The 24930-nt window shown below is 38.5% G+C and overlaps 1 protein-coding gene across 4 annotated transcripts; it reads right to left on the bottom strand.

The window, feature by feature from the left end:
• Positions 1 to 367: 367 nt before the first annotated feature.
• lsm14b (LSM family member 14B) lies at positions 368 to 22986 on the bottom strand. Of its 4 annotated transcripts, XM_073061973.1 has the most exons (10): positions 22665 to 22985; positions 17808 to 17962; positions 15996 to 16131; positions 14601 to 14738; positions 10421 to 10579; positions 10101 to 10181; positions 8769 to 8930; positions 8019 to 8184; positions 6235 to 6405; positions 368 to 2000 (listed from the first exon to the last, which is right to left on the bottom strand). In XM_073061973.1, exons 1-9 carry the CDS (start codon positions 22783 to 22785, stop codon positions 6240 to 6242), a joined length of 1284 nt encoding a protein of 427 aa, XP_072918074.1. In that variant the 5' UTR covers positions 22786 to 22985; the 3' UTR covers positions 368 to 2000; positions 6235 to 6239. The 4 variants fall into 4 exon arrangements, with proteins under 4 accessions (XP_072918074.1, XP_072918075.1, XP_072918077.1 ...); XM_073061974.1 differs by lacking the exon at positions 10101 to 10181 and having other exon boundaries at positions 22665 to 22986; XM_073061976.1 differs by lacking the exon at positions 14601 to 14738 and having other exon boundaries at positions 10421 to 10576.
• Positions 22987 to 24930: the final 1944 nt, after the last annotated feature.

Below are 24930 nucleotides of genomic sequence, written 5' to 3' on the forward strand. Positions count from 1 at the left end.
TTTGCATCTAAAGCTTATTGTAGTTAAATGATTCTAAAGTCCACAATTCCCACCTCAAATCAGGCAATGCTGTTGAATTTCTTGTCCAGTGTTCAAATCTCAGGTCGGTGTTAGAAAATATGCCAGTGGATGCAAGTAGTATTGTGGACTAATCTGAAACACAATCAAGGGAAAAGATTGATTTGCTTGTCCTTTAACTACTTGCAAATTGAAAGTGTGATTAAGTTCCAACAGAAAGTGGATCTCATCTCTATCCCACTGATATGTAAAATAAAGTTTTGCTTGTTTCCTATCTCAAGGCCATTTAGCAATACCAAAAAAGTTATTCACACAAGCAGTAAAGTCATTAAAATAAGATACAAGAATGTTCTTTATCTGTCATTTATTAAATCACTGGGGAAATTTGCCCAATGTTAAAGTGTATTTCACACAATTTATTGCTACAAGAGTGCAATTACCATGGCTTTGTGACATTGTAATGTCAGTCTTCAAAGTTTCAAAAAAAATGTGCACAGTAACAGGCATACTATTGCATACCAAACAATTAACCAAAGGCAGTGATCTTCCACCAAAGGCAGCGATCTCTTCCCAGATCAACAAGTGCCAAATATTTGTGAAAAAAAAATTCAAACACCGACTGGTATCTGAACATATTCAAAATGTTAGTTTTGTACAGATCAGTGCTGCACATACTTTTCAAAAATCACTAGTCTGCATAGTGCAGTGAACATTCAAATGAGTTTTATATCTGGTATTCCATGCAATTTGTAACACTCGTAGCATGGAAATGAAGAGCTCAAATACAAGTCCAGCACACATAAATCAGATGTTTGCCAGACAGAATAAAGTATACTTATGCACATGCTGCATCCCAGGAAATTTAATAAACAAATTGATGCCCCTGGAGAAATTTCTTAGCAGTTGGCTTCCATTAGCATTACACCAACTTCATTGTACGAAAACACTGCAGCGTATCATGAAGGCTTCTTGTTGATAAAGTCCATTGAGAATATTTAGACCATTTGAACTGACATTCATTTCCAAATGGATTTCAATTACAGTATTTTATGGTGGTACAACATGATTAGATTCCAGGAAACCATCATTCTTAAGCAGCCTCAGATGTAAACTCAGCTCTTTTATTTACAAATCTGCAATCTACCAGGAGAACTGGACTAACTCTGTAAACAGAAGCAATCAAGTTTAACACCAATTGACCTATAGCAGATCTCCAGGAATCAAAAAGGTACCAAGATAAAACACTGTATCTGACAAGTGTAAGATACAATGAAGTCATTTTAATTTTTGCAAGTGTGAGGGTACATTGAAAAGCACTTCCAATCTCTAAAATTGAAATGCTCTTGAAAACAAGCCATTGTTTACAATTCTTCAAATTACAAGACCATAGCAAAGTTTTGCACTGTAAAAGATCCAAAAACAAAAAAATGAAGTTACCAAATTCCAAGTGCATACAAATATGATAACCTCATGACAAATCTGTTTACCATTATTCATTATACCCTCATTCATACCTATTACAGACACTAGTCTTACACTCAGGTACCAGATGGATCTGGTGTCAAACTGCATGGGTGAGAAATGTTTTAGGTATTTAAGTTGCTTTTTCATTGTGATGGAGGGCTGTTGTCAATCATGACCATATGGAGCAACAGTTACAACATGAAATTGTGTTCAAAATAATAAATTAAGCTTTCCTTGCACAACTGCGCAAACAAGCCAGTTTCACACAATTACTCCTTCACCTGTTAAACAGTTAACCCAAAATAAATACATTCATCTCCCACAGAAAGGAGCTCTGATCATCAATACAAAAATCTTATTGGCAGGATACCCGAAACAATATTTTACAAGTAGCTTGCCCATAACTCCTTTGGGTTTATTCAAACAAAATTGTATTCTCATTAGTTCACATGTCACGTCCGTAGTGCCACTTTTTGTGCATTTACACATGCACAATCCAAAAAACTTCACAGCCGTTTCTGAAAAACAAAAGAGCAAATTAGCTTGATGTAGATACATTCTCATGTATTCAGCTGTTTTAAGATACAGAAAGACTACGCTTGAAAAACATGCTATGCACTTGCATGTAGTTTATCAATTTCACAAATAAAAACAAACACCAAGATACAACTTGATGATGCAACCATTGTTGCGACTTTAAATGATCTGTCACCAATATTTACACTGACCTAAACGCAGCCAAGTAAATCTTCTTTACCCTCATTACAAAGTAATTTTTAGGTGAGCAGCCAACCACAAAAATAGAAATCAAAGTAAAATAAAAAACAATCTAAAATTATACACAAAAAGTGACGAGACTGAAGTTGCAGACTTAAGATGCTTTGTAAATAATGGCTGTTGCTCAATTCTGAGAATTACATTGTATAACTTAATGGATACATTCTAGCAGAATCCTAGGCCTGACAGCATGTTCAGTATATAGAACAACTAATCCTTTCTAGCAGTCTATAAATACAGATTGCTCTGTGAAGAATTATTCAACACATTGACCATGAGAAAAGGTGTACAGAGGCTCAAGGCCACTGCACACAGAAGTTCTTCGCATTTCAGAAGGTTAAAACTAAATTACTATTTAATAATAACTTTGACACAGACTAAGTGGCCTACTGGTCATTTTAATTGTATTTTTTTTCTTTCATGTAGAGAAACTAAGCACTGTTATACATGAGAAAATCCACAGCAACACACACTAAACAACATTTTGGGCTGAGACCTGATGAAGGATATTGGCCTAAAGCATTGACTGTTTACTCTTTTCCATAGATGTTGCCTGGCCTGCTATTTCATGACCAAATGTAACATTTAATATACAAGCAATCTCATGTATCTAATTATACATTAATACAAACTAATCTATAAAATAGTAATAGACAACACCTTCAATGGATAGTACTGATATATAGTCCTGTGCAAAAGTCTTGGTACATATTTTTAAAAATTCTACAAAGTAAAATGCTTTCAAAAGAATGAAATTAAGTTTCTAAATATTAAAAAAATACTATAAAGAGCAGTAAACACTAAAAAACTATAATCAATATTTGGTGTGACCACACTTTTTTCTTTAAAACTGCATCAATTCTTTTTAGGTATGCTGTTGTATAGTTTTATAAGAAAATTGGCTGGTAGGTTGTTCCAAACACCTTGGAGAACTTGCCAAAGTTCTTCTGCAGACTTTGCAAATCTCACTTCTGTCTCTCCTGGTAAACCCAAGCAGCCTTGATCAGGGCTCCACGGACGCCACACAATCTACTGTAGAACTCCTTGTTCATCTCGCCGAAGGTTCTTTCTGACCTTGGCTGTGAGTTTGGGGCCACTTTCCTGCTGCAGAATGAAGTTGGGACTGATCAAATGCCTCTTTGATGGAATGGTGTGATTGTATGATGGACAAGAATGTAATTGTACTTGTCAATATTGAGGATTCCATTAATTCTGACCAGATCACCAGCTTCATTTGCAGAAATGCAGCCCCAAACCTCCACTATCCTTCACTCTTGGTTGCAGACATTCATCCATGAGATGCCATCCAGTTCTTCTACGGACAAACTGCCCCCCTTCAGTGCAAAAATTTTGAATTTTCACTTCTTAGTCCAGAACACTTGCTACCATTGTTCAGCACTACAATCCTTGTATTTTGGTGCGCCGGTGAGTCTCTTGGCTTTGTTTCCACTTCCAAGAAACGGCTCCTTGACAACAACATTTCTGTGAAGACCACTTCTGACAACACTTCTTTTGGACTATAAAAAAGTTCAAAGGGGTAGAGGGGTGAACTTGCGTTCCAGTGGCTGATACAGGTTTAGAGCTGATAGCAGTGCTGGACTTCTTCCAGCTTAGAAGGAATGCCAGTTTGATGTCTCGTCTGCTGCACTCAGTTTTCACGGCCAACCACAGTACTCCTGGTCTTCAGCCTTCCCTGTTTCTTTGTGCTTCTTCCGAACAGCTTGGACAGTAAGTCTTGAAACTCCTACCTGCCACAAAATGTTTGCTTGGGAGAGACCTTGCAGATGCAGAATGACCACATTCTGTCTTGTTGCTATGCTTACTCTTGCCATGGTGTAAGAATGATGAATTGATGTCACATCTGCCACACCCTCACCTTTTGGCTTGGTTGTCCTTCACCCTGTTTGATTAACTCTGTTTCAGTTACCCAGTTTATGTCATTTAACTCATGTCAGTGATCATTAGCACCTGTCTGTTATCTTTGTTTAATCACACACTGGGCTATATACACATACAAAGTAATCAAGTTTTTATTTGAAAAGGGTCTATTACTTAATGTTACTTCCTTTAACAAAATACAAAGAAAATCTCTGTAGCATTTAAGTTTAAGGAAAATGAATGTTTGGAAATCTAAAATTTCCTGGGTTTACCTGACACGAATGCAGAAGACAAAAAAAAAGGTAAATATCTAAAGAAAAATTTTAAACAATTTATGGTGCCTAAGACTTTGCACAGTACAGCAGAATAAAATTTCTATATCAGGCACTCAATCAGAAAAGGTGCACAAGAATGTTTTACATTTTAGTTACATTAAAGCTTTCCTGCAGTTCTTGACAGTTCACTTAAATCTTGCTGTTAATATTATACAAAAACTTGCTACAACTTTAATGCAATAGTCATTGTTCATGTATTCCTAAACTCAATTTGCTGAGGACTCTTACAGGTAGGCAGATATCTCATCCTTGCATTCTAGACTTGAATTTGTGTCCTATAGAAAACACAATATTTACAAGCTAAAACATGCAATCATGTTTTCCTATTCAGAAACCATTTTTCTAATCATCTCAAAAAAAAAAGTGGAACAAATACAATCATTAGTATCAATGCAAATCTTAGCTGGGCTCCAAGGGCCACAATGAAGACAACACATCCACACCTATAAACCTCAATTAATCCATAAGACAAGCCTCATTAAGCTACTTGCAAAACAGAAGAGAAGCCAACATTGATAACCTGCGCTGGTGGAAATAATTTCCCACCACAGTAAGGCAAAGTAGTAAAACCATAAAGTTTCTACATCATGGAGATAAATTCTAACATGGACAGCGCTAACTGATACATGTAGAACAACTACATGTTTTGCAATGGCAATGTTAATCCCCTTTCATTCCCATTCTTACTAGATACTTTTTATTCAAAATATTTAACAATGAAAACAATAAAAATGCTGAAAAACTGAAAAACAAAACTACTGGAAACAGTAGGCCTCCTCTACATTGACTAGACGTGATGCAGGCTGGGGGACTGCTTTATAGAACACTTTCACTCTGTTTCAAAAGGAAGGTTCTCATGGTGGCTACCTATTTCAATTTGACTTCCCATTCTGACACATCTCCTCTACTGCCATGATGAGAGCACACTCCGGTTGAAGGAGCAACCCTTCATTCTGTCTGGGTAACCTCCAACCTGATGGCATAAACATCAATTTCTCCAAGTTCTACTATTTAGTTCCCCGCTTCTCTTTATCCATTCCCCATTTTGGTTATACTTGCCCCTTCTCACCTGCCCACCACCTCCCTGTTCCCCCCTTCTCTTTCTTCTATTGTCCACCAAACTCTCCTATTAGATTCCTTCTTCAACCCTTTATCTTTTACATCTGTCCCTTCCCATCTTCTTACTTCACACCCTCTTTTCCCTTCAGCTGGTCTCACTCAGCAGCGCCTAGTCTGTACTCCTCCCCTTTCCCTCAACAACTTGTTCTGGCTTCTGACTCCCTTCCTTTCCAGCCTTAATGAAATGCCTTAGCCCAAGGTGTCGAGGGTTTATTCCTCTCCACAGATGCTACCTGACTTGCCAAGTTCCTCCAGCATTTTCTGTCTGTTGCTCAAGATTTCCAGGATCTTTTCTGTTGGCAACAGTCAAGGGGCCAGGCAGCAGCTGTAGAAAGAGTTCTGTTCTCTCTCTCACCTTCTCTACAAGAGATTTATTTTCTTTAACCCAATGCTGACAAAGGGTCTTTGCCCTGAAACATCAGCTCATGTTTTGCTTTCCACAAATTGTGTCTGACCAACTGAGTGTTTCCAGCATTTTTCTTTATCTTACATATAAAAAATAAAATTTTAACTGCACTTAGAAACAGCTGAAACATTCAGGACCATGAATGGATAATCCCAGGTTTTATTAATTTCTGTATCACTTCCAGTCCAAGATACTTTCCCAAACAGAAGAACACCAAAACTGGTGTTGCTGCTCTACCTTAACTAAACTCTGCTGCCACCACTATTTCTTGGCATTGAAGAAGTTCTTCTCCCACCTCCACGACCTCTTCCACCACGGAAGCCTCCACGGAAACCACGTCCATGAACAAATTTAGCAGAGATCCCAAATGTTTCTGTATTAAGCTTTCTTTCTTCTGCCCACGTACGTCTATTGGAAGTTGAAGAGATGAAAGGAAAGCAGACAATATAGTGGGGAATGCTTCAGTTCATAAAAACAATTAAGCAATGAATTAGAATGTTTGAACAAAGAAAACAATAAAATTTAATTCTGGGCAAAGCTTACAACCTTGTAGTGTCCCAGCCAGTCCACTTCTACCTTCTTTCCAAGATCCAAAAGTGAAACTGTCTAGACAGTCCCAATTATTACAAACTTATTTCAGACAGAGCATACTAACAGGCACTTCCAAGTCCATCAAGCCCACGCCACCCATTTACTCCAATGTGACCAATTAACTACATCTTTTGGGTGTGGGAGGAAAATGAAGCACTGAGGAAACCCGTACAGTCAAGTGTAGAACATAGAGATTTCTTACAGTAGAAATGAACCCAGGTCACTGGCATTGTAACAGCATTATGCTAATCACTACACTGCCATAAACTTATTTCTTCGTACCCCAACTCCATCCTCTCTCCCGCAGTCCAGTCCCTTTCCAATACAACTTCATCTTAGCAGTGCAATCTTTCTATCCCCTCAACCCATTATCAATAGGGTCTGAGGGGCTTTCACTTTTCCCTCTCTATGAACTGAGTCCTACGAAGTTCCTCTCTGTTAACAAACCTGCCAGGTTGAACACATCCTAAGATTAAGCAACCTCTTTCAACACTGCTCACTTTCCCCAGGTCATGGGGAAACTATGAGCACTGTACAAGTCCAAGCTGCTCATCTTTTTGTGGGATGAATGGAATGGTCTTTATTTCAGTTCTACTCTGCCTTGCAATAATTGCTGACTTAAATGGTGCTCTGAACTCCAACTCTGTTGAGTACTTCTATTTTCTGTTTTTATTCAATATTTCCATTCTGCAACATCTGATTGTTCTTGCTTCATCTGCCAAAATCTTATTCCAAAGCACTACAAATTAACCCTCCTCATTTTAACCTATCTGCAATCTAAATCTCTAGTAATAGTGCATGATATTCCATCAAGCCAAGATCTCCATACTCACTAATTTACATTATTAATCTCAAACTAAGCACTCAAATTTTAAGAACCCTTACCCCATTCGGTTCTATCTTCCCTTCATCACCTGATTCCCCTTAATATCTTAACACAAGTTTTAAAGTGAGAAGGAGCAAGTTCAAAGGAGATGCATAGGAGAACTGGAATACACTGCTGGAGTGGTGGTGGTGGTGGTGGTGGTGGTGATGATGATTGATTAATACGATAAGAGGTGTTCAAGAGGTTCTGACATAGCCACACACAAATGAGCAATAAATGGAAGGATATGGACATTGTACAGGTATAAAGAATTAGTTTAGTTGCATAATTGATTACTCATTTAACTATTTTCACACAACACTGTGGGCCAAAGGGTCTGTTCCTGTGTTGTACTATTCTACAAATGAAAATTTAGAAGTTGTTCAAAGTTTTGCATCTTCACAAGGAAAAAATGAACATTCAAATTTGAAACAAACTGTAAATGTTCCAAGAGTGGGAAACAGCATATATGAAAAGGCAAGCTTGTAACACTGGAATCTGAATAGGTGCAAACAACTTTCCTCATTCCAATCTAATGTATCATTGTAAACTACACAAGATTTACCTTGTCTTTGGCTCAGTAGAAATATTATCAAAGAATGATTTTGTTTTATCATAGTAACAGTTGGGTCCAAGTGATGGCTCTTTTTTTCCTTCCGTACTTAGTGTTTCTACAATTGAATCTCCTTTCTCTTCTTGTTGGCCATTATCTCCTTTATGTACAATATCATCTAAAAAGTTATAAAGGTATTTCATTGTATGTTGTTAAAATTGCTATTACATGCATACAATTATCCTATGGTAGGTACACTTCAGACTGCATGCACTCCTACTCTATATCTATGCAGGAAGCAGTACCCAAGTTCACCTGAATGTTTTCTCTCTCGTCATTGATTTATTGCAGTCCAAATTGCAAGCCCAATACTTGTGATGGTCAACTGCTCAAAATCAGAAATCAAAATATTGACCTAAGTTAATAGAAAACTTTATGCCTCATCTTCTGCTTAATTCAAGGTGCAAGTCAAACATTTTTATACTGACAGATATAACTTTGGGCAGTCAAAGTGTGCGCTGAAATAGAAAACATCCACTATGCAGTTAAGATTGCAGAAATCAAGAAAATTTTAATACTTGAGACGTATATTTCACTCATATTGCAATGGATCAAGGTTAAACACTTCATCCTTATGGATGAGACAAAAGGCAAAGAGCTACCTTATCAACAAAACCCATGTGACTTTAGTGAATATTTCAAAAAATCAAATTGTGTAGTAATTTCAGATCAATTCACTTTTTATATGTAGCAATAAAGTACCTTTAATTTTCAGTTTGTTTTGGAACTCCTTTTCAAACTCTTCCTTATTAAACTGAGCATTTGCACTTTCAAAATCAAAGTCCCTTTCAAACTTCATCGTTGCTTCTTTATTACTTCCAGAAAAGTTTTGTCCTCTTCCTCGGTTTCTGACTCTTCTATTGCCTGTAATGAAATATTATAAGAATGTCTAAAATAACAGTTAAAGGAAACAGCTTAAACAATAAAGCACAGTCATTTAATTGGTACATTCACATTCCAAGTTTGTTGTAACCAAGTTCTTCATAGGCAGTAACACTAACAGATTACCAGACATAATGGCAGCAACAGTAAGAATTCAAAGGTCATCAAGTATGACTTCCTCAGCAAATTCCTTCAAAAGCTTTAATGGGTTTTTGAAATTAGGGAAGAAATATCCTTATTAAAGAATAAATTACTAGATATGCTTTTGTATTAACAATTTATTTTGTCCAGAGAATCAAGTATCTAAACTCTGATGTCAAACAACTTGCTAACCCCATAGCTTTTCAATATTTTGCACTAGATACTAAATACTGTTTCAAATCTACTTAAAGTCTCTAATCTGTACAAGCAGCAGAGAACTCAGTAAAATCTGAATTAATATTTTCTAAACAAAATATTTTGCTTTAAAATTATTTTACTTTCAGCAGCAGCCGTTTCATGTTTGCTTCTGAATTTCACACTGTAACAAATTTCAAAGTTTAATTCAGTAAAATGTTTCTGGATAAAGAAGTCAAAACAAAAGTCAGGAAGTTTATTATCAAAATAAATATACGTCACTATATATTACTCCGAGATGTATTTTCTTGAAGGCATTCAAGCAAGATAGCTGAGTGCTAGCCACCCATACAATATAATCAATTTGGCTCATCAGTAGTCTTTTGACTAACTTACACAGAGAACCAGTAACTAAATAGTTAAAAATGCAACTTAGTGCACTGCTGTTACTTAGAAACAAATTTTGAGTATTAAAACAAAATGCATTAATATAGATTTCAATTCTGATCAGATTTTTTTATATATATATATATATACACACACACACACACACATATTTACATATACACACAAAAAAATCAAAGTTACATTCAAAAACTAAATATTAAGATAATGCCCATGGAAACCATGGTTGAGGTTTGGCTTACATTAGCTTGGATCTTAAAAACTAAGCAGCTTCTTTGGAAATGCACAATTTCCATAAAATTGTTGGATTTATTTATTTGGTTAATATTCTTTCTGGTTGTACAATTTCAGAGCACTACTTTATAAAGCAGTCACATGAAAAGCCTAACAGCAGAGTAACAAAATATTCACCTGTCCGTCTCCTTTGAGGTTGAGGCTTTTTATTCTCATCATTCACTTGAGCTTGATTTTGTATTAGAGGCAGTGAAACAACTGTGAAAAAGGAAACAATTCACTACCCATTACTATTCTTCAACTTAAAACTGCTTAATGTACAGCACCATATTTCTGGCCTGTCCTCAAGCTTTGAACTGAAAACTGACAGATGGCATCAGATTAACCAAGATAAAAAACCAAATAAATAAACTGCAAGACTACATTCTTCACAATATAGGAAGCAGGTTTTTCATGAAGAATTTGATATGACCACTGTTGCAAAACTGAAAATCTACCTTTCTTTTGCTCCAGACCAACAGATTGCTGATTGATACTGGTAGCAATTTTATCCTGTTGCAGGTTCTTCTGGTTAAGGCCCTCTGTTGGACTTGTCTGCACACCTTGTTCCACCATAGGACTTTGTCTTGATGGTAAAAATGGAAAACCAGTAGCTGCTAAATAGGGAAATTTATTTCAGCAACTACAAAGAAGAATTGAACACAATCCATAACACGTTTACATGCAATGAAAGAGATTCTACTAATAAACTAAAAAAAACTATCGATCAGCAGTAATGTACTAGTGACAAAATGATCATTGGTTCGTTAACTTATTTCAAAAAGCGTACAAATGGATGAACAAATACTCAATTCAATTATTGGCCTTGTACCAGAATAACCAGAAATATTTACTCTAATTTTTGAAAAGCACAATTAAGATGCATTCCTTTTACAAACATTTCAACATTCAACAGGAACAGTGAACAAAGTAGGTGACATTTTATGTAGCACCATCGATATATTGACAATGCAAGTCCTCCACACAACTATTATACTTAGCTCCACAACTGGTTTAGTGTACTCCATTTGTTAGAAATGAGATTCTTTTTGGAATGTCAGAACAGATCATTTAAAATACTGACAAAGGGATTCAAATACAAACCTGGAAAAACCCAAGGTTTGTAGTTCAAAGCTGCCGTATATTATATTTTTCAGTCTTCCCATAGGCAGTGCTTCCCTACATAACCATTTTACATTGTGCAATGTTATATTCTGATGGAGGGTGTTCACTGAATGTGCCTTGGTCCTGATATATGATGAGCAACTGTGCAATTTCAGCCAATTTCAAGATATTTGCTCTTGTGTGACACCTGTCCCAAACCCCTATAGGGATGTATTTACTGCTGCCTATTTGCAGAACTTCCAGAATCCAAAGTCTTTTGCCATTTCAATATTTAACCCATCATAAATGGCTGCTAATCTCAAATTATTTCCCTTAATTCATCTAAATAATAAGTACATAGTCACCCTCTCAGTTCTTCCACTACAAGAGATATGTCACACTGCTTGTTCAGCATCCCGTGTTGGGTGAGAGAAATTTTCCAAGTATCAAGACTGAAGCCATCATTTAGATTGCAGTATAGACTGATGCCAACCATCTATTTCACTTGCCTCAGTTGAAAACAGACATAAGGGAATAACCTAGCATCACAAGTTTTTAAAAAAACCACACACAGTGCACACCTCAGTCATGAAGAGTTAATGCAGACTCAAGATACAACTCAGTGAGCGAGAAAAAAAACTTACTGAAGGAGGTGCAATGGACAGCCTTGGGACAAAAAGAAATCAATAGGGGGGGGAAAAAAGGGAACATTTGCAGCAATATTTAAAATTGCTGCGATTACAAAATGCTGTTGAATATGCAGCCAAAGTAGCACTTAGAATATTATCAAGAGTATCCAAATCTGAGGAATATGTGACTGCTACATAATCTTGACACTAAACTCAAGGATTGTAAAGCTTACATTCACAGCATTACCCATATGAGAACAGAATCCTGTCTGCTGAGAGACACAAGTTCTTTTAAGGACCAAGTTGAAAACAGTTCTTTAACTGGTCTCCAATATTAGTTGTGTATAGCCAGATCACAACCTATGATTATAATTACAACAATATACCAGATTAAGTCCTTTCAAACAATTTTAAATAAATTCAACAGGCCAGATAGCTGTGAAAGAATAAAGGATTACATTGAACTTACATCAAAGTACTGAAAATTGAGCATCAACCAACCAGCTGGAGGAACTCAGCAAGCTGAGCAGCATTTGTGGGAGGTGGGGAAGATATTATTGACATTTCAGAACTGATGCAGGGTTTGGACCCAAAATATCAGCAATTCCTTTTTCTACCACAGATGCTGCTCCACTCACTAGGTTTTTCCAGCAGATAGTCTGTTGTTCCAGATTCTAGCATTTGCAGAGTCATGCACTTCCATTCTGAAAATGGCTTCACCCTGATATACTAAATTTTATAATTCATGTGAAGTGATAGAACAGGGTAACCAATATGGTGGGAAGATATTTATATAGATTTTTGCTAGACTGATCAATGTCCAATTTCAAACAAGCTTGGAATCATTTTGTTCCATCTCCTTTGTACCAAAATGTTTAGTAGTGAATAATTAATACAGAACAGCTCAAAAAAGTCTCAAACTAGATTAGCTACCAAGATTTAATTAGGTCAGCAGCAAACTTCCCAACTACATTTTACGCCACCCAACTTAACAACATACAAGATGATTTTTCAAAAAGCCTGATGATCCTTCAAATGCCGACAGCTTAGTTTGTGGATATGGAAGATTACTAGAATTAGACTGCTTGAACAATTGACTGATTCAAAAGATGCAAACTTATTAAAGAACCTGAATGCTTGACACTACTTAAATCAGAAGCAGTAAACCTAAAAAATATACACGGCTCAGATTCCAAACTCAACTACAAGACCATCTTTGTCTAAGTACATGTGAAGTATAAAACAGATTTTCATTTTGTAATAATAAAGTACCAACAGAACTTCAGTTGCCATCAGCTTGAAATTAACCATGATGTACATCAGTTACATCAGACAATAATGTCATAGATAAAGGGTCTACAGACCCAAGCACAAGACAACCATGTGCATCTTTGGATAGTTAGCAACAAATCAATAGAAAGCAATCTTTTTACATGATCCTGAACAATGAACCCACTATTAGCAACATCTTTTTATTCAGAAATCTAATGTATCTGTTTTATTTAAAAAAAAATCATTTCAGAAGGCTGACTTCAAGAACCTGATTATTTTGATCAGCAGGAAAGGCTATGAAGTAACATCTGCTACTGTACACAGTCACAAACCTGCCACCTGACAGAAGTCGTGGTCGTCTTCGACTCCGAAGGACGAACAACAACACCACCACCACAAGAGAAAACACCAATTTAGAGTAGCGGCCAACTTTGTAATGGGTTAAGTTTTGGCATTTGAACAGATATTTGCTTGGACCCATTGAAAGGACAGCTCAATTATTCCACACTGCTCCAGCAACATCAGTACCAAAAACCTTCAAAGCTTACATCATTTACTTTTAGGTTACAGCTCTTCACCTATATATGAAACTGGAATTTGTATTTAATTGTGTTAACGCATAAAGATGATAAATTTTTCAAAGTCAACTATTCCACAATGGCGTTCCCTCCACTGTGTCTAGCACTCACCCCCACCACACTGCCCAAATAAATGCAAACAGACTGGTGGAGCTCTTATCTTAAAAATACCTGCTACAATATAAATCAGTACAGGAAAATTACATGGAGCATTCAACATAGAAACAGGTCAAAGCTCTAGAACATCAGCAAAGAAACAATCTATTCAAGTCAGTAGTTAGCTAATTATGCACTAAATCATATTTCTGCAATGGAACTAGCAAAGAACCAACTGCATCTCAGAATAAAAGTAGCTGCTCAAGAACCAAATCAACATGGTGACAGCACTGGTGTCAATACTGGTGATGGAATTTCCATTATTTAAAATTGGAAGGGAAATCTCAATCAAAAAAAAGTACAGCTTTAAGTGCAATAAAACTTTAAAAAGTATATGAAATTGCTTAAGTATTACAAGAGGATCACATTGCTCCAAATTGGAGGGCCATGTGTTCCCCTTATCATACTCTGTCTGCAAGCCAAAAGATTAGTGTAGGTTATAAGGATGAAGAAACTGAAAAAAAAAACACAAAGCATTGCAATACATCAGTAATGAAATCCCTGAACACCAGTGATGAGACAAGCAAATCGCAAGTACACTACTTGCACACCATTAGGTTTTTAAAAACAAGAATTTAATATTCACTATTTGTAAGAATATAATTATAAAAAGTTTGATATCATTTAGAGGCGAAAAGTCAATTAAAACCAGACTGGCTAAATTTGATACAGTCAAATTAAGAATAAATGGAATCCACCTGGACTACTGTTTTGGAATTCTATACATACGATGAGCTTGTCTCTTATCATATTTATGAATTAGATAAAAATACTTCAGTAAACAAAAATCCAAATAAGTACCACATGCTGGATGAAGGCACATTTCAGGATTAGACAAGACAGAATACCATCTACCTAGCATAACAAACAATCTTAAGCAGACTACAGACAGACGTTACCCTGAGAAATCAGTTGGCTTTTCTGCAAAGGTGCTGGATCAGGTGGTATTTCAAGCTCTGTAAAGGCTGGTTGAGGTGAGGGAGGACTATCAGTACTGGACTGAGAAACAGTTGTGATTTGAGTGGGTGTTGAACATCCTGTTAGAGTGCAGGAAAGAGAAAAAAAAAGGGAACCAGAGGATCAATGCTGCCAACTTTGACAAAAATTATCTTCAAATTCTAAAGATACTTTACAATAACTCCATTAGACATTAACTGTCAAAAGTAATATTAAAAATCCACAAGAACAAATTACATACTACGTGGTGCAAAATCAGAGTAAAAATAGAGGAGAAAGGCAGCCAAAGGTGAAAAACCCAGCAGTAAGCTAAAATGAATTTACCACCAGAACCTTCATTTCCAGCAACAGGTAATTCAAAAAGATGGATGGATGAGTGGAATGGGGGTAGTGCTGATGTCATAAAGTAGTCAAAATTCCATTCAGTGTTTTTTTCCAAAGATCCAAATACTCTGGCATAGGATGAAGAATATTGCAGTACTCAGTTTTATTGTAAAAACCAAACTTCCAAACATTTTGACTACAAGGAATCAAACTTACACACAAATCAAGTTTGTTAAAATCAAGTTTAGTTTTAAAAAAGAGAAATGATTTCACATCATGGGTTTCTTAACACAAAACAACTGTGGAAACCAAGTCTACAGATGCAGTCAAATTTGGATTATCATCTGTAGCAGTAGCACCTTAAAGTGCATTGCTAGGAAGCTTTAGAAACAAACCAGACCTCTATATAGACTTGCAATAATTGAAGGGGCTCAACCATTTCAGCTTTAAAAACTCTTATTTTGTCAAAACTGTTAAGAATATTGCTACGTGTTTTGCAATCACAACAGTAAACGCAATAGTTGAATAAGCAATGACGTGAACAACATTCTAAGAGGTGATTACACACACACACACACACAAATATTTACTGCCAAATCACAGCCATAATTCAAATCTTTGCCTTATCCTTTGTTAAGTTGAAGTTGAAGAAAATCTGGTAAATTATTGCAACTAAATTCAGCACATTCATTGATTTTTTTTTAGAAAGACATTATGAATCACTGGGGACAAGTGACTGCAACTTGGATCTGGCAAACTGTGAGGCAATGTAGTAATCACTATTTTGTTTACTTTACACTGGATTCAACTAAAGCTACAGTTGGAAGTTACATAGCAAGTCTTAGTAAAGCATTTTTGAATGTGCACCAACCAAGAGCATCAAAGAAAAAAATCTTTCAGATATCCATCTGTAAAATAGCAGGGACTTGCAATTGATGTTTTGGGACACATACAGTAATATTACTTAAAATACAATTATTACATGCAAATTATGCAGCAGACAGTACACTGACCTAAGCCCACAGTGGCACCATACTGTTGTCCAACCAGGGATCCTCCAGCAAATTGGCTATATGGAGTCATACTACGGAAAGGACTGTATGACGTAGGAGGCTGATATGAAGCATTTGATGAAGTGCTCAGTGAAGACTAGAAGAAAAAAAAGTTATGTCATGCTGACACTATTAGTGGCACACAGCTTTGGCCATAATACAGGTCAACGTTCACTAATCCGACCACCTGTAATCAGGTTGCTTCCATAATCCAGCACTGATATCAAATTTTCTGTGCAACTGTAATTTCAAATTTCCCGGGCCGCCGTACCAATCTGATGCACATTGTTTTGGTTGCGCTAGATCTGTTCACATGTTGGCGCGCTCTTGTAAGCACAGACAGGTGATTCCTGCTTGTTTTCCTGCATTTATTAGTATCATTTGCATGAGGCGCAGCCACCCGGAACCCACCTGCCGGCAGTCACACACTGCCCTCCTGCGTCGCCCAGCCGGCGCTCCGTTCTCTTCTGCCTACAACCTCAGATCAGACGTGGTGACCCACTGAATTTAAGCATATTACTAAGCAGAGGAAAAGAAACTAACGAGGATTCCCTCAATGTGAGTGAAGAGGGAAGAGCCCAGCATCGAATCCCCGGCCGCCTGAAATGTGGCGTATAGAAGACCTCCTTTCTCTGACTTCTGCATCTGCTCACCCAGATGTGCTGCCACCAACATCAACAGTTTTTGAAGAAACTGTTATGCCAGTTTCAGCACCAGTTCCTGATGCTTCACTCATTTTTCAAGATGAAGATGTTGATAATCCTGACAACCCCACACTTGCAGACATGTAACTTTGCCTGAAGGTATATTAAACGTCTCACTTCAGAAGCAGAAGTGCTCAACTGTTCTGCACAAATTAATTCCTGTACATTTACCTGTACCCTTTATTTTATCTGTGCCTGTACAGTATATTACTTTATTAAAATTTCACTTGCTACTCATTTAATATTTCTGTTTCATTATTATCTAACTTGCACTGATTTAGATGATATTTTAAAGATATGATGAGGCTGTTAGCTATTGCTTAATGTGATCCTTCTGTAATTCAGCATTTTCACTAATCCAGCACTCCTCAGGTCCCAATGGTGCCGGATTATAGAAGGTTGACCTGTACTGGGTCCTACAATATCACTTACCTTGTATACATAGAGCAAAGCAACAAAAGCTCAGTAACCACAAAACTTATTCTGTTGAATATTATCCATCTGCATTATGTTCTAACAAATAGGCAAAGTTAACATGTGCAAGCCACTGAGGTGTTCATTGTGATTTTATTCATTATTACATTCACAGTTCTTTCTGTAAATTTCTGAACCAACATATCAAAAGATCACTTTAAGAAACAATTTCAGAAAAGGCTAAACTGGTTATTTTTTCTGGCCCTAAACTCAGAAAAGCGACTATTTACTTATATAAACTTATTTACTTCATTGTTGGAGCAATATGAAGCACAAGTGGTTGACTTCAATCAAAAGGTTGACTTATTCAGGTAATACCTGAAGAATCCATTACCATCAAAAACCGATTAATCAGTTTAAAGGTAACAAAATTACTCTGGATGAGTCATTAACTTAAAAAGGAAAAAATTCTGTTTAAAATAACAATTTCTCCTGGTCCTTCCCCTCACACACCCAAGTAATACATATTGCATTGTTAAAAATTTTTGTGAACAAGGCCAATAATTACATAAAATTCCAGTTATTTACTAGAAAGACTTAACTTCACAAATACTTCAAAGCCAGATTAATCTATTTAAAATCTTTAGATATTTACCTGTACAATAGCAGGATCCTGGGGTTGAGGCTTTGGAGGTTCACACACAGTAATATCTTTGATATCACTGCCTCGAAAGATAATGTATTCATAGATTTCATCTCTTGGGGCAACAGGTCTGTCCGTGGGCCGGTCTTCTGTACCAAATGATCTCACTACCAAAAAAAAACAATCTTAGTATCATGCATGGAAAATAATGAAGAATCCATATAAATCACAAAAGTATTAACTTAAACATGAAACCACCCATGAATCAATTAAAAAATAAATGTTAACAGTTAATGAACTGCATTAAATTCTAATGTGGAAAATGAATTCAGTAGAGGACAACATTTGACCAAGATCAGTCAAATGTACTTGCTTTTGCTATAGGAGTAAATAGCAAGATGCAAGATAATTTTCCATAATTGCTGCAATTACAAGGATTTGCTATATTTTCCATTGCATTTCTGTAATAAGTGGGCCAGTGGCCAGATTCTAATCCTGTACCAACACCTCCTCTCCAATGCAGTATTCAAGAATATGTCACCGCCACTTTTGCCCTTATTTCAATTGACGTACATGAGACTCTAAATCAGTGGTTCCCAACGTGGGGCGTACGCCCCACAGGGGGGGTAATTTGATTTTTAAGGGGGGCAATTCGAGAATGAGTTATTAACAGTGAATTTTTTCTAGTAAGTCTGTGTGAGTATGAGTGTGTGTGCGAGTTAATACATATGTGTATATACAGTATGCATACATAAAAATACTTGTGTGTATGTACATGTGTAATTGCGTATGTACTGTATATATAGTGTATCACCATCATTACAACCATCAAATGGCTTTCATAATTAAATTAATGAATTGACTGATGTAGGAAGGAACGAATGAACAAGTCCAAACGCGTAAGAAACTCGTACGAGGTCACGCCAATGCTGCTTTTTGCAGTAGCTTTCGGTTCTTGGTGGTGTGAAGGTGTGTACATTGCGTCATCTCTTTTAAACGGTGTATCTGTCTTTGTATGCTGTAGAAACGAATTGGCATTGTTTTATTTATTTTTTATTATTATTATTTTAATATCACTTAATTTTTTTTTACAATTTCTTAGTAATTTCTTCCTCAGAACTTCAACAGTCCTTTGGTTCTTTTATTTTTCTCTTTCACGAATGCCATGTTCTTTGGAAGCTTGTTTATGCTTCCTCTAAGAGAATAGGAGTTCACTTTTTGAATAATAAGAATTATATATCACCACAGGGGGCATCAGGATTTTAGAGATGATTAGGTGGGGCATGGCCAAAAAAAGGTTGGGAACCACTGCTCTAAATCTACCAAGTGCTTGGTCTTTAACAGTCCCATCAGCTCAGAAACAATCTAGAGAAATAATGCTAACATACATGTCTCATGTCCAATGCAAAACCAGTCAGGTTAACAAATTTGGAACTATTTAATAATGCTTTAGAACAGCAAAGCACAAGATGATGTTCTTCAGTCCATAATGTCTGTGCAATCAATCCTCACCATCCTTCCTGTAATGCAGTGACCAGAGCTACATAGAGAACTCCAAATGCGGCCTAATCAAAGTTATAAACAGCTGCAACATGGCTTAGCTACTTTTATGCTCAATGTCCCAGTCAATTAAGTATAGTAGATTTTCTTTCCTACCCTACCTACCTGTTATATTTGTTTTTGACTGAAGTAATCATTCTAAGAAGATTACTAAATAAATGATTTTTAAAGTGGACTGTTTTCAGAAAGCTTCATGTTAAACAATTAATTGCTTGTACAACAACAGCTTTACTGAACAGCTAATATCTAAGACGCCTAAACTCACGCTTCTCTGGGTTCAAGTTGCATTTTTCTCTGAAGGCAAATAAATCCACACTGCAACTTTGCATTATAAATACTTTGATCTATCGCATTCTTAACAGATGCTAGAACTCCACAATGTAATGCAAAGGATTCCTCAAAAGGAATGTACATCAAAAATATGAAATCTAAAGTAATTTCGAAAGCAATTCAGTCACAAATAGTCCGTTTAAAAAAAGCGCAATGGACTTTACGCAAGATTGTTAACCATTAGTGCCTATTGGTATTATTAAGATTAAATCCGACAATGTTAAATCAGTTGTAAATCAAAAGAATGGACTATTTCAGTCTGCTGTATTCATGTATGGCTGAATGATAAGTGAACTTGAATTTGATTTTGATTTCATAGAGACTCAGAGAAATACAGCACAGAAACGGCCCCTTCAGCCCATCTAGTCTCTGCTGAACCATTTAAACTGCCTACTCCCATCGACCTGCATTCGAACCATAATCCTCTACATCCCTACTATCAAATAGTCCTAATCTATTCAATCTTAATTTATAACTCAGATTTGATCAATAATTTTCAAAACTAAGATCAGTGACAAACCTTGTATACAAATAATACGTTTCTCATTTCATGATTTGACCTAGCTAATTCTCCAAGCTCTTTTAAAGACTAAAGAGCAAGGAGATAACGCAACACATCTTTTTTTAAGTGGCATTTCCCAGTTTGAGTATGATGATAAAAATATTTTGACAAGCAAACAGATGCTCACTAAATTACATGAGCATCAATAGTGAACCACTTTTAGTTGTCTAAATTATAAACTAATTTGCTGTTACAGTTTAAGCTAAAATTCTGCAACATACAAATTAGCATGCAATGAAAGCCTTTAAGGCTATATTGTGGATACCTCAAGCAGGACAGAGTTAAAACCATAAACATATCAATGTTAACCACGGCCATTGACACTGACCAAACATTTCATGGACAAGTCAGATTTTCATAGCAAAAGCAAAATGGCTTTTGTTTCTGACCTCTGGCTGCTGCAAAATGCCGGAAATAACTCAAGTCAGGAAGCATCATTTTTCAAACTGGAATATTAACCCAGATCCTCCACCTACATACACTACCTGAACCAAGTACTTTTTGTTTTTAAACAATACACACAAAATGCTGGTGGAACACAGCAGGCCAGGCAACATCTATAGGGAGAAGCACTGTCGACGTTTCAGGCCGAGACCCTTTGTCAGTACTAAATGAAAGGAAAGAAAGTAAGGCTTAGATACTAAGATACTTAGTATCTTTCCTTTCATTTAGTCCTGACAAAGGATCTCGGCCCAAAACGTCGACAGTGCTTCTCCCTGTAGATTCTGCCTGGCCTGCTGTGTTCCACCAGCATTTTGTGTGTGTTGTATGAATTTCCAGCATCTGCAGATTTCCTCATGTTTGCACTTTGTTTTTATTTCAGGTTTTCATTAACCTCTAGAAGTAGAAAATGTTAGGATACAAACATACTTAAATAACCTCCAAAGAGCCAAGATCTGGTTTGCACCTTAAATATCAGCAACAAGAGAAGAACCAATCAAAAAGTGGCAACAGGAGGAACAGTCTCTCTGAGCAATAAAGAAAAACTTAATTAAATGCACATCCAAACCAAAATAATACAAGCCACAAAAGTGCAGCGAAAATGTTATTGGAAAAAAGTGGGCAACTAAAAAAAGCTTAAAATAAGAGTTCATGAAATGAAAACGTATCTAGATTTTTAAAAAAGCAGAAGTCAGTTTATGTCCATGGGGTGCAAGCCATAATTATTAAAACACACACCAGTGGTGGTGGTGGGGGGGGGGGGGGTTTAGGGGATATTTGGACAGAGCCTGAAGGGGGGGGGGGGAGGGCGAAGGGGAAGGGGCAGAGGCAGAGCCTGTTTGGGGGGGGGGGGAAAGGGTTGAAAAAGAGAAAAAGAGCCGTATGAAGAACTGGAGGGAAGAGCCCGTTGGAAGGGGGTGCTGTGGGGGGGGGGGGGAGAGAAGGGCAAGAAAAGCCTGCTGGAAGGGGGCGTGGGGGGAGGGGAGGGCGAGCAGAGCCCGCAGGAAGGGGGCGTGGGGGGAGGGGAGGGCGAGGAGAGCCCGCAGGAAGGGGGCGTGGGGGGAGGGGAGGGCGAGCAGAGCCCGCTGGAAGGGGGCGCGGGGGGAGGGAGGGGAGGGCGAGGAGAGCCCGCTGGAAGGGGGCGCGGGGGGAGGGAGGGGAGGGCGAGGAGAGCCCGCTGGAAGGGGGCGCGGGGGGAGGGAGGGGAGGGCGAGGAGTGCCCGCTGGAAGGGGGCGCGGGGGGAGGGAGGGGAGGGCGAGGAGAGCCCGCTGGAAGGGGGCGCGGGGGGAGGGAGGGGAGGGCGAGGAGAGCCCGCTGGAAGGGGGCGCGGGGGGAGGGAGGGGAGGGCGAGGAGAGCCCGCTGGAAGGGGGCGCGGGGGGAGGGAGGGGAGGGCGAGGAGAGCCCGCTGGAAGGGGGCGCGGGGGGAGGGAGGGGAGGGCGAGGAGAGCCCGCTGGAAGGGGGCGTGGGGGGGGACGAGGAGAGCCCGCTGGAGGGGACGTGAGGGGGAGGGGAGGGGAGGGGAGGGCGAGGAGAGCCCGCTGGAAGGGGGCACGGGGGGGGAGGGGAGGGGAGGGCGAGGAGAGCCCGCTGGAGGGGACGTGAGGGCGAGGGGAGCCCACTAGAAAGGGGTGTGGGGGGAGGGGAGGACGAGGGCAGAAGGTCCCGGTGGAAGAGACGGGTGGTTGGTTGGTGGAGGGAGAGGAAGGGCCCGGTGTAAGGGGGCGCGGGGAGTGCCGGCTAAACAGGGAGGGGACGGAAAGAAAAGAACCTACTGAAGAGTGTGAGGGGGGCGAATAGGCGAAACCTTCTGAAGGATGTGTGGGGCAAGAGGAGGCCGCTGAAAGGGGGCAGAGGATGAGTCTGCTAAAACGGGTGGTGGGCTGCTAGGACTGCGGGAGCGCTGTGAATGGGTGTCACCCTGCAGTGGCCGTTGTTTTCAGGGTAGTAAGAACAGCCCTGGGCTTCCCCCTTACCCTTAGCCAGAGCCACGGTCGAGTTGTCCGTGTCGATCGTGTACAAAATGCCCTCGTAGCGGATCTGTGCCTTCGAGATCAGACTGATCTTGCTGCCGATGTACGGCGTCCCGCCGCTCATGGTGACGGGCTTCGTGGATGCTGTCTGGCGAGCGACTCGTCAATCTCTCTCCTCACCGCTCCTCCTGTGGCCGAACCGCACGAAATGAAGCCGGGGAAGGGGTAAGACCCCACTCCACACCCACACAAACCCTAAATGTCTCCTCTTTCCCCCACCTCTCGTCGCTTAAATATGGCGTGCGGCCACCGTCAATACACCGAACGCCCCTCCCGCCACCATCGCCCCCTGCAGCTCGCTGCTCCGTCACTGCAGGCTGAAGATGTGCAACAGGTGACAGGTGTGCGCACTAATGTTGCTGGCCGAGCTCTCCAACCTTGCGCTTGGACTGCAGGTCTCCCACCCCCACCACCAGATAACTCTTTCCTAATGTATTTAAACCCTCTCCTTGCTTGTTGCCTATTATCCGTTTGCGCATATGGCATCGAAAAGTCCACGTTGGGTTTCTCCAAATATAAGGCAACCGGGTTTTATTAGTCCGATAGAGAAGGTGTCCCTCTTTGCATTATGCAAAGTCCTCAAATACTTTGAAGTAGCCTTATAATTACAAAATTATAAGCGGTATAATGAAGGTGGCGAAAAACGTTTCCTCTTAGCCATGGTTTCCATGACCAGTAGGCATAGGTATAATGTCAGGGACAGGCGGTTTTAAACGGGATTTGAGAATTCGCCCCCCCCCCCCGCCCAAATGTGGAAAGATAAAGATTGCTGAGTAACGGAAGCACGTACATTTTATCTTATAACATACCAATGTGTTCAGACGAGTGGTTGAAACATCACGACGTAAAACTGCATGAACCAGTGGTGGGATATGCACCTGATAGGAAAGGCAACCATAATAGGTTATATGTTGCATTAGCGTTAAATTAATTCGTGGCTAATTTATCCTTTACGATGACCATAATTCTCTTTGATTATGCTTCGTTTTTTAATGCTTTGGTAATGCCAACAAAAGTGGGTTTGGGGTTGCCCGTTAAAAATGAACGCTTATAATAAATCGATATACGCTAAGAACATTTAGTTAATGGACCAGGCCATGGAGTGTATCACTATTTTCTGCAGTACCATTATATGTATGTATATATGTACACACATTTTTCATCGTTGATCAAACTACATTTTAGTTGATTTATAGAGGACTCCTCTTTATAAACTTATTTCCATTTACCTCGATACTTGGATAAGATAGTTCAGTTCTGACCCTAAGTCTGCTTTGGTATTGTGTGCCTGTCCAGTAAAATTGAATCAAAAAATTATTGATAAAAACGTAATTGTAACTGGTGAGAATACGTGTATGCAATACACAGAAGTGATTTAATACAATAATGCCCGTCATACGCTACTACACGGTGACTCTTTATAATGCTGTTGCAGTCAAGGCATTGGTTTACTGTTTATTTGGACAATTGGAATTCAGAATAGCACTACAGAATACAAAACAAACTTCAAGTACCTATGTAGTGAGAAGGGTCTACACAATGCTCAAATGTAAATCTGAAAGATCAACTTATCACTTATTGCATTGTTGGTGTAGTGATCAATGTTAGCTTAATCATGATGTCCGGCTAGAAACACTTACCTATTCACCGAAACATTTCATCACGAACACTGATCAACTTCAGTAAAGCATAGGAGGTTAATTGTGTCTCCTGTAGCTTTTCATCCTTAATATCCTGCTAAATTTGTTTTTTTTTCGTCTATGTACTTCAATTAATGGTATATAGTTGCATCTTATATAAATCTATTAGTGTTTTACACTATTGCCTATTGACTGTGGCGATTGTTTTAATGTTCTCATTCCCCAAATTCTGTATTACATCCTATGATCCAACCAAATCTAGCTGATACTGCCATTATTTTAATCCAACTATCACATCAATTTTTCCTATATTCAAATACATGCATTACTTGTTTGTCTTTATACCATCCTCAAGATTAGTATCAACCTCATTAACATCAATTTTAATCATGCTTCAATTTTAAACCATCTATTAATGCTGGAAACAAGTGCAATAAATACTGCCAGCTAAAGTAGATGAGCTTCAATTCTTCTCAAAGCAGTGAAACATCTATGGTACTGTGCCCTTGTCAAGCTTTTGTCCTACAAAATACTGACATACAATTTTGATAACAGCCTTCTAAATTACC

Source organism: Hemitrygon akajei, chromosome 11 (genome assembly GCF_048418815.1).
Source record: "Hemitrygon akajei chromosome 11, sHemAka1.3, whole genome shotgun sequence".
In the NCBI taxonomy this organism is placed as follows: Eukaryota; Metazoa; Chordata; class Chondrichthyes; order Myliobatiformes; family Dasyatidae; genus Hemitrygon; species Hemitrygon akajei.